The sequence below is a fragment of the Trichosurus vulpecula genome, chromosome 2 (genome assembly GCF_011100635.1).
Source record: "Trichosurus vulpecula isolate mTriVul1 chromosome 2, mTriVul1.pri, whole genome shotgun sequence".
Lineage (NCBI taxonomy): Eukaryota > Metazoa > Chordata > Mammalia > Diprotodontia > Phalangeridae > Trichosurus > Trichosurus vulpecula.
Genome location: NC_050574.1, coordinates 426,481,863 through 426,491,975, shown reverse-complemented (window position 1 = coordinate 426,491,975; position 10,113 = coordinate 426,481,863). Strand labels below are relative to the sequence as shown.

Here is a 10,113-nt window from a genome sequence, read left to right as displayed (position 1 = left end):
GTATAGCTTGTCCCCACAGGTCACAGTGCAAGGACATAGGTCCTCCCTGTGCACTTCTCAAAGAAATAAGATCCACATCAGGGTCCAATCAGCTTGTGGGTGCCTGGGCTTCTTGGGAATCCTGAGATCAGTACAACCTCCAATTATCTGACTAAGGCCTGTTAGCAATACAGAGAAAGACAGAATCAATTACTAATAAGGGATTATGAAAATGTAGGAGAGAAGTAGGGCTGAGGGTAGCATTCTTAGTGGACCAACAGGAGACTGAGACAGAAGTCAGGGAATGAGGCAGGGGGTGGGGTCTAGTGCCAGTCACTTCATTCATAATGGCGATGCCAGGAGCATTCAGATGACAGAGGTGACAGGACCCATGAAACCCTATCCAAATCACCTAAGAGTGCTAGAGGAGTCAGAGCCTAGACTTGGCACAAAGTTTAAATTCAAGAACTGAAGCTTGAAATATGAATAACCAGAACCTCCCAGCCCCTAAATAATTAATACTGTTGGTTCAAAGAAACAGGCAAAGTAAAACAAGAAGAAGAGAATAATTCCACAACAAATACAAGCAAAAGTTCAGTGAACAAAATGGCTTGGCCAAAAGATGAGGAGAAAATCTTGCTGAAAGGTAAAAACAAAAGGTTTACACCTGAAAACAACTTACCTTGGAAAATTGAGTGTAATTCTACATACAGTATGAGGAGGGAGGGAAGGAAATGGATCCTTTAGAATAGAGAACAACAAAGCATTCCTTACGTAAAGACCAATGCAAACACGGGAAGTGAATAAACCTAGAAAGTTCCTTTGAGAAATATAAAATGAGTGGACGTGGTCCTCTGATCTTAGGGGAAAAAAGGAGACAAAATAGACATCTCAAGCCTTTCGGAGAAATGTGGAAAGCTTCTATTCTGCAGAAGAGTAGCTGCCCCATCTAAGTGAATGAAGCAGGAACAAACGGACAAGTTTCTTTCTTCACGAAAAGATTTCTATTTTGTATTCTTCCATTTAAAATCTGGTCTACGAATGTATGTCTGCATTGTGTAACTTACAATGGGTGTGTGCTATAAGTCTGATATCCTTCCTTTCAACATGAACACAATTTATATATCTATAAAGAGAAAGACCTAAATTTCCCACAATTGTAAGAAAATTCTGCAAAGTAATCTTAGAACTTCCAAATTAGCCAGTATGAAATTTCGCATTGCTATGTTTAGGATGCTTACAGGCCCGGACTAGCTTTTTTTGTAATCTTTGAAAGCAGCTTATTTTTTCTAAAATCCCTGCATTTCATTCTGCACTTATCCCTCACTGAGGCAATCATTGACCATCTGTTTGGGATTGTGATCCGTCAGTTCAGTGAAAACAAAAATTAGAAGATTCTTACTTGTATAATGTCCACCATTAATGTCTTCTCCAGACAACTGGAATTTTCAATTTTACTTATATCAGATTTGAAATAGCAAATTTATTGTTCCTTAATTAAAATTGTTCCTGCCAATATCATTTAATAATAAGAGGATTCAGCAGGTGGGTGGCACCACAGTGCACAGAGCAGGCACAGAAGACCAGAATTCAAATGGGCCTCAGACAGTAGCCACATGACCCTGGGCAAAACCACTTACCATGTCTATCTCAGTTTCCTCAACTGTGAGATAGGAATAAAAATAGCACCTACCTAATAGGGTTGTTTGAGGCTCAAGTGAGGTAACATTTTAAAGCACTTAGTACAGCGCCTGGCACATAAGCATTTAACAAATGCTTGTTTCCTTCCTTCCTGGCTGACAAAGAGACCCCTAATGGCAGAAGGAAATTGACTAAGGGCCTATGAGCTCCTTTGAATGCAGTGGCAATTCCCTGTGATTTTGTCAACATTTAATGCTAGACATTTATTACAGAAAAATAGGATATGACTTTAAAAAAGATAAATGAACAAAATCCAAATTTGATTGGCCAACAGTAGCACTTCAGTGCTTCTCAGGAGCATACAGAGTATACATTTAGTATAATAAACATTCATTCATTTGCACTGCCAGATGTAAGAAGTAATATGTTTATATTAACACTGTGAGAGGACAATGTTTAAGGGAAATATATATTCCAAAAGTTATAATTTAAAAAAGAAGGCAAATTAGAAAAGCTTAAGGCACTAGCTTCAAAACTAGGGGAAAAAGGTAGGAAAAATAATGTAGATTTTAAGAATTCTCTATAGCACATTCATAGACTCAACTTTGTTTGGCTTTTAATGTATACAAAATAGAATCAAAACCACAGACTGTAATCCAGCTGTAGTGAGCAGTTTTGCTAACAGGAATTTTCCTAAGACCCACATATTGTATTAATCTGGTCCAATATTTTGAAATCACAATACAAATAAATTTCTATTGCCACCAAATCAAACTTTAAAAGAGTTAAGAAAAATGTCAAACCACAATAAGATGGAGGAAGGTTTTTGGTTTAATATTTTTTTTGAGGGGGAGGGTGACTTGTGATTTTATTGCTGTAAGGAATCCCAATTAAGACTCACTCTTCACCAATGCAGATTGCTAACTGTTAGGCAATTTATAGTCTTAGAGGGTTAGAATAATTACATTGGCTCAACTTTTAATGGTTTTTTATAGATGCTAATGTCTAGAATACTTTTGCATAAATTACAGATTTGTTATGGGTTGAACATGGATCATCATAAACCTGTCCAGAAAAAGGAATAAGGAGTGTAGGAAAAGCAAGGGTTGTGTTTTTCTTCATCACCCAGATATATAAGTTGCTAATCCTCTCTTTTATTCATAGGCAAAAACCAGGCCTATTATTAGGAAGATAAACTTACAGAAAATTACTTCTTTCTCTCTTTATGGTGTCACAAAAAAGAATCCTCTAATCATTTTGATTAATTTCATGATCATTCTTTGAAAAGATCACATGAAAATGAAAACCCAAGTTGGAAAGGTTCATACTTTCAATTTTATTGCTGTTCCTCAAATCCCTAACCAGGAATGTCAGCAGAACACATCACACAGCCTAACAAGCACTTGGTTTTGTGTTCAATCTGTTTTATAAAATTACCATCACAGGAAACAGGAGCATCTTCAATTTGGGAAGTGAATGTTGATCATTTGAGATTTTCTCCCAAATGAACATTTCTTTAATACCCTGTTGCCCTGATTTACTTGATTCTACCAAAGAGACTAAGGTTTTGATCAGAGGCAATCACAGGTGCCATAGGCTAGCTGTATTTTATTTTTCTAGGATGATTCCTTCTTTGTTTTTTTTTTTCTTTTCTTTGAGTCCCTATCCCAATAACATCTTCAGTAGTCTGACGTGAAACACAAGTGTTAGAGCTACACTTTATCTACAAAATATCGATGGATCTTCCAAGATTGCAGGGTGTAACAAATGCACATTTGACTAGTCATTTAAAGGAAGATAGTGAAGTAAGAAGAGACTTCTGAGTGGGTTTGAGATAGATACGGGATCCAAGGCCTCCCTTAAAATGAAATGTACTCGCCACATTGCAGTAGAGAAACTGTTCCATTTCTGCCATCCTGAGAAGAGGAAGCTATCTGGTGGACAAACTGATGTGCTCACTAGACTCCAAGAAATTAGTATCTTTTGTTTGCAGCATTTGGCATTACTGGATCCCTCAGTGGCTATAGAGCTTAAACTGAGGAAGTATGAAGAGTCAGTGTTTGAATCTAGAATACATTAAAATATATATGATTTCTTTCCCTCAGAAATTTATTTCCTTGTGATTTTTAATTGTTTAAGCCAGATTCTCTTCATGTCCAGATTATTTTCTGTCATTAAGTTTGGTGACTTTCAAAGCTACTCCTTTAGGCCTCTGGGCAGGTTGTTTAGGTGGTTCAGAATGAGTGTAAATAGAAATTGTTACTGTTTTGACCAGAAACTCTGAGGGTCTTTCTCTCCCAGATTGATTTCTTTCTTGACTAGGTAAAAGAGGCCATTTTGGCCTCATTTCTTATGCAGCCTTAAACACTGAATGTGTGTTGCCTCAGACAAACTGAGACCTGAGAAAGACCTTTGCTGAAAAAGGTCAAGGCAACCAGGGCTGGGCCATGTCCTGTTGTCCTGATCTATATCTTGCCACGGGACCCAGATGGCTCCAGAGAAGAAAGTGAGGCTGGTGTCTTTGCACAGCCCTCCCTCACTTAAATCCAGTTCACTTGCAAATTGTGACAGCACCTTCTGGACATCACGGTCCTCTTAGGTGTGATTACTACCCTTTTGTCCAGGAACCCTGAAGGTCTTCCCCTCCCAGTTTTATTTTTTTTTTTTGAGTTTTGATTAAAGGGGTCATCCCTTGATTAACTTCTTAGAGAGGGCTATTCCCTGAATGGGCGTTACCTCTCTCAAAGTGAGAACCTGAAAAAGCCTTAGCCTGAAAGGGCCAGAGTCTCCCAATGCATCCTGGGGCATCTCCAGTCATCCTGGTGAATATCAGGCCAATGGACCCAGATGGCTCTGGAGGAGAAAGTGAGGCTGGTGACCTCGCACGGCCCTCCCTCACTTTCATCAAAGTCGACAGCAAGTCATGGCATCATTTCCCTGATATCATGGTCCTCTTTAAAAACAAAGGACAAACATAACAACAACCAATGATTGTCTATTCCTCCCCTCCCTTTGGCGGCTAGGAAGCTCACTGGATAGAGAGCCGGGCCTAAAGTCAGGAAAATGAATTCAAATTCAGCTGCAAATACCTATTAGCAATGTGCACCTGAGAAAGTCACTTAACCTTTGTCTGCCTCAGTTTCCTCAATTGTAAAAATGAGATAATAATAGCATCTGCTTTGTAGATCAAATGAGATGATATTTGGAAAGCTTTTAGTACATAGAAGATGCTTAACCTATTCCTTTCCCTTCTTCCCTTCCCCTCAGGGCATTCCTTCAGTTTCTGCAGTAATTTAGACTTTAGGACAATCTTATGTCATGAATCAGACTAACAGACATCTGCAAAAGTGCTTACTATTGGTAGGGAGAGAATAAAAATAGCAACCAATTGTCAAAGGACCCCTGTTGATATCATGGTCCTCTTAGGTGTGATTACTACTCTTTTGTCCAGGAACCCTGAGGGTCTTCCCCTCCCAGTTTTATGAAGTGAGGAGCAGATTAGTAGTAGGGAGCAAGGTACCCCAATTGTCAGGCCAAATATCTGGACGTTAGGCAGAAAGTAATTGATCTGAAAACCAGGCTGGGAGCATCTCAACTTCACTCTGACCACATGAGCTGAATGTATAGTGAGGCTGGGTAGGAAAGATGTGAATGAGGGAGATGTAAGTTTGAAACCTGGGATTTGAGAACATGCCACTCTACCCTTGTGGACAGAAGGAAAGTAATAGCAATATCTGAGGGAATATGGACATGCTGGAAGCACTGAGGAGGATTTCTGTCCCTCTAAACCTAATCCAAGCCTCCTACTCCCAGGTTTGGCATGGGGTCCCTACTTTTCCCCTTAGGCTCTTCATCTGGCATTCTTTTATGCTTCAGCAGGTTGAATCCAGAGCCACCCTTCCCTAGGCTAAGAAAGGGCTGAGCTGGAGAGTATGAACAGGGAAACTGAGAAGGTCTGCTCCTCATTCTCTCTTTCTCTCTCTCCACACATGCACATGTCAATATGTGCATATATATACATGTGCATGTATACATATACACACATATCTCTCTCTATGTGTATGTGTGAAAGATCTGGCTGAAAGAGTTTTAGAACTCTTCTTTAGGAGAAAGGCTTACTAGCATTGGATCCCCACAGTGGGTGGTAGAAATAGTACTAGGTGGCCCTGAAGACAGCTGAGCAATTGGAGACTGACAAGGAGGAGTGGAGATGTTAGGTTTCTGGGGAGGAGTGAAGATGTGACTCCTAGCATGGAGCAGCTGGGTACAATTTCAAATGGAAAACAGGCCCAGTACAATGCAATGTGAGGGTGTCGATAAAAAGACATCAGTTACCTTGCAGTATCTAAGGCCTGAGAGGTCCTTCTATGTCTCCCCTAAGCACAGGTTTTCTGAATTTGTATGTTCTCTGTGTGTAAGAGGGACTTTGAGCATTCCCAGGTCACCTAAAATGGAGGCAGTACTTGGAAAATGCCAGGGTATCTGCTTCTGAGAAGATATCCTATGTTCTGTTACATGAGTGGGAACAGCTTCCCTTGATGAGTAGTAGAGCCAGAACGCGGTGTGTCTTTCAAAGTGCCAAACTGGGAAAGTTTCACTCTTTTTTTCTTTTATTTTTTTCTGCATGCTCTTTTTCCTGTGTGAGTGAAGGTTAACTAAATGTTGGTGCATTGACTGAATTAGTGAGGTTGGCTGTTTCTGTTTTTGTTTTGTTTCATTTGTCCCCAGTTTCAGGTGCAGGTGGTAATCCCTATAGACCCAAGAGTTTGAGCTATGACAGCCTTGGGATTAGGATTCTAGGGGGAATCCTCAAAGCTAGTCAGTTTAGCAGGGAAGTCCTGAGAAGCCAGGGTACCTGAGACTTGAGTCCAAGGTGGGTTTTGGAATTGGAAATGGGTCTGTGCTATATAAGAAGTGAAATAAGCTATGAAATTAATTCTCTCCTCCCCAAAGAATGAGAAGGTATGAGGCAGGGGCAGGGGTGGGGGGTGAGGAAGAGAAGATAGATAATGCCTCATGTGTTAGAGGCTACAACTATGTATTTGTTATTATACCTTTAAAGTAAATATTGCTCTGTAAAAGCTAATCCAACCATTAGTGGCTAAATGGAACTAGGGCTCAGGGGACTTCCTATGCTTGAAGAAACACCATTAGCAAAGACTGGAGCCAATGACAGAGAATCTGGATACCCCCAAACCTCCTTAAAGGTATCAGAAAATCCTGGAAGAGTAGTAAAATGCAACATACCTGAACTTCAGAGGCCAGAGTAATCAGTATTGCATGTACTTCCTATACGTGCCAACTCTTCTCATTAAAGATGTATACAATTTGTGGGAGAGTGAGATTTAAGTTTATGAGAAGAACATTATTTTATTACTATGTTATTTCCTTAAATGTCTTTGCTTTGAATGAAGTATGTCCTATGGCAGACTATTCAAAGTAAATACACCACTGGGGGCTTGTGGGCAATAATATAGAGAAGATTCTGATCCACAAAGTTCCTAGAACCTGGGGTAGCTCTCTGGAGGTCCACAGGTGAAAGGGTCTCTGAGTGCTACAGATACAAATCCATTACACATTCCAAATGTAACGTTGAAGCCTTTCCAATCCAGGGGAACTGGGCAACCCTCTTTTTCCATTTCTGTTAATTCTCTGCTGAACACAGGGATAGCTTTTACACAAAGTGGCTCCTGATAATCTCTGTTCATACATAGAAGCCCCAATAAAAAAAATTAAATACAGTAAACACAGCAGGAAAAACAATCCTAGAATATGTGTCAATGACATGATTGTTCTTAAGAATGATTCTGCCAACATGGCCTCTCAAAGACTTCTTCCTCTCCAGCTGAGCTGAATCAGTGGTGGGAATGCTGGGATTTTTGCTGTTCACTGGGTACTCTTCTGAATGTATAGAAAAGGGGGTCATGTCAATGTCAGTCTCACTGTCATGGTAACAACCATCAAATGCCATTGCTTGTGCTGCTTCAATGTTATATATTCCAGAAATCTGATTGAAAAAAAAAAAGAGTTTTTTGTGAGTATCATGAGCTATAAAATGGAACAAACAGATACATGGGGCAGCTCCATGGATGAAAAAGTGACAGATTTTAATCAATAATTAAGGATTTATTGACTTACTGTTTATTTCATTCAATAGAACTTTGCTTGATTTAAAGAAATCTGGGCTCCTTTTAAAGGAATCTGTTTCAGTCGTTTTTTATGTGTGACATAAACAAGTTATTTCATTACTGTGGGGCCTCATTTTCCTTCCCCGTCAAATGGGAATAGTCATCATAGTTGACCTTTTTTTTTTCCACAGAGATTTTTTGATAAGGCAAATGGTCATTTCTACAGAGAATTTTTATGACTTTTAAAAAATATTATATGAGCTTATATTACTGCCATTTGATATTCATCTAATACAACCTCCTTTCAACTTTATGTAGTAAATTCCCATTATATTTCTTACCTCCAAATGATAGGTTTTCACCTATGAGTCCCTTATTTATCAAATTTGCAGATGACATAGAACTGAAAGGGAGAGGAAATAGATTGGATAACTGAATGAGGATCCAAAGAGATCTTGATAGGCTAAGGTTGGACTGAATCCAGTAAGATGAAATTTAACTGACATAATTGTTAAATCTTCAACTGAGATTAAAAAAAACAAACAAACCTGAAACTTCGCAGGTATAACATAGGGGCAACTTGGTTGGACAACGTCCTTTGAAAAGGATCTCAGGATTTTAATATCATTAGTACTGAACTGAATCCTAGATCCTTGGAGGAGACGGTGGAGTTAGGAGCACTAGGCTTGGAATCAGGAAGACTATCTTCATGAATCCAGATCTGGCCTCAGACACTAAACTAACGGTGACCCTGGGCAAGTCACTTAACCTTGTTTGCCTCAGTTTCCTCATCTGTAAAATGATCTGGAGAAGGAAATGGCAAACCACTGCAGTATCTTTGCCAAGAAAATCCCAAATATGGTCATGAAGAGTCACACACGACCAAAATGACCCAACAACAGCAACAAATGAGAAGCAAGAAAGTTTCCCTTCCTCAAAAGCTAAATTTGGAAATACGTAATTTGCCTTTGACAAAATCTTTTTCCCTTTCTTCTTTTCCTCTGGCCTTTCATCCTTTTCTCCTTTCCTAAATCCCTTACTTAAATACCACAACTGTACCTGCCCTACTCCTCACTCCCAAGAACTGAATTGTACAAAACCAACCATTTCTCCTACTACAAAATGTGCTAAACTAATGAGATACAAATACTAAGAATGAAAAAATCCCCACTTGTAAAAGCTTACATTCTAATAGGGGCATATATTCAATATTTTTGGAGTGTCCTCTATGGGCAATGATTTAGGTGACAGTGCCCTTAAGCACCTAAAACTCTCTTAAGAAACATGTGTGTGTTCACACACACATAAACATACATGTATGTGCAGATTATATATGTATATACATATTTATGTATATAATATACACATATACATACATACATATATACAGACACACACACAAACACACATATACACATGTGTAGAGAGAGAGAAAGAGATGCCCGCGTACTTGCCTAAATTAAAAACACTCTATTCCTTCAGGGCTGCTGATCTCAATGCTGTGTCAGACAGAAAGAGATCTGACTGCATTAATAATCATTAAAGTATGAGTGACTGAAAGCCCAACTCTCCCAGAGGCATTTGCTTTTTATAAAAAAAAAGAATATGCATGTTAGTTCAAATGAATCTGTGGTTAGTAAAATTTCAGGGAGTAGAATAAAATAAAGTAAAAAAAAATTTAGGCAGCGTTTGGGAAGATATTTTTGAGATGAAGAAGATTAAAACCAGGCCGGCCTCGCTTGCCCCTTTAGTGCTCCCCCTCTTAGCATCGACATGACCCTGCCACTCTCCCTCTCAACATTTTTCTTCTTTAATTCCTGTTATGGACCACTGTTGCAAAGGCAGCAAAGTGGCACACTGGCTAGAGTGCTGGACCTGGAGTCAGGAAGCCCTGAGTTCAAATCCAGCCTCACATCCTTACCGGCTGTGAGACCCTGGGCACATCATTTAACCTCTATCTGCTTCAGTCAGCTCCTCTGTAAAATGGGGACAATGATACTACTTACCTCTCCAGGTTGCTGAGAGGGCAAAATCAGATGATATTTGTAAAATGCTGGCAAACCTTAAAGTGCCATAGACACGTTAGCTACCGTTATTACTACTATTACCTTGCGTTTTAGTACATGCTTTCATTAGGGGCAGCTAGATGGCATAGTGGATAGAGCACACCGGGCTTGGAATCAGGAAGACTCATCTTCATGAATTCTAGCTGTGTGACCCTGGGCAACCGTGTTTACCTCAGTTTCATCATCTGTAAACTGAGCTGGAGAAGGCAGTTGCAAACCACTCCAGTACCTTTGCCAAGAGAACCCCAAAGTGGGGACGTGATGACTCAGACACATAACCTTTCCCAATCCTGCCAAAT

The 10,113-nt window shown here is 39.6% G+C and overlaps 1 protein-coding gene across 1 annotated transcript in view; it reads right to left on the bottom strand.

Moving 5' to 3' along the window:
* Positions 1–7,324: 7,324 nt before the first annotated feature.
* GABRR3 (gamma-aminobutyric acid type A receptor subunit rho3) overlaps positions 7,325–10,113 on the bottom strand; it is a gene marked incomplete at its 5' end in the record, with an annotated part of 51,100 nt that continues 48,311 nt past the window's right edge. The window contains one exon of the mRNA XM_036747321.1: positions 7,325–7,627. Within this exon, the coding sequence (XP_036603216.1) occupies positions 7,325–7,627 (303 nt within the window). The remainder of the gene's footprint in view (positions 7,628–10,113) is intronic.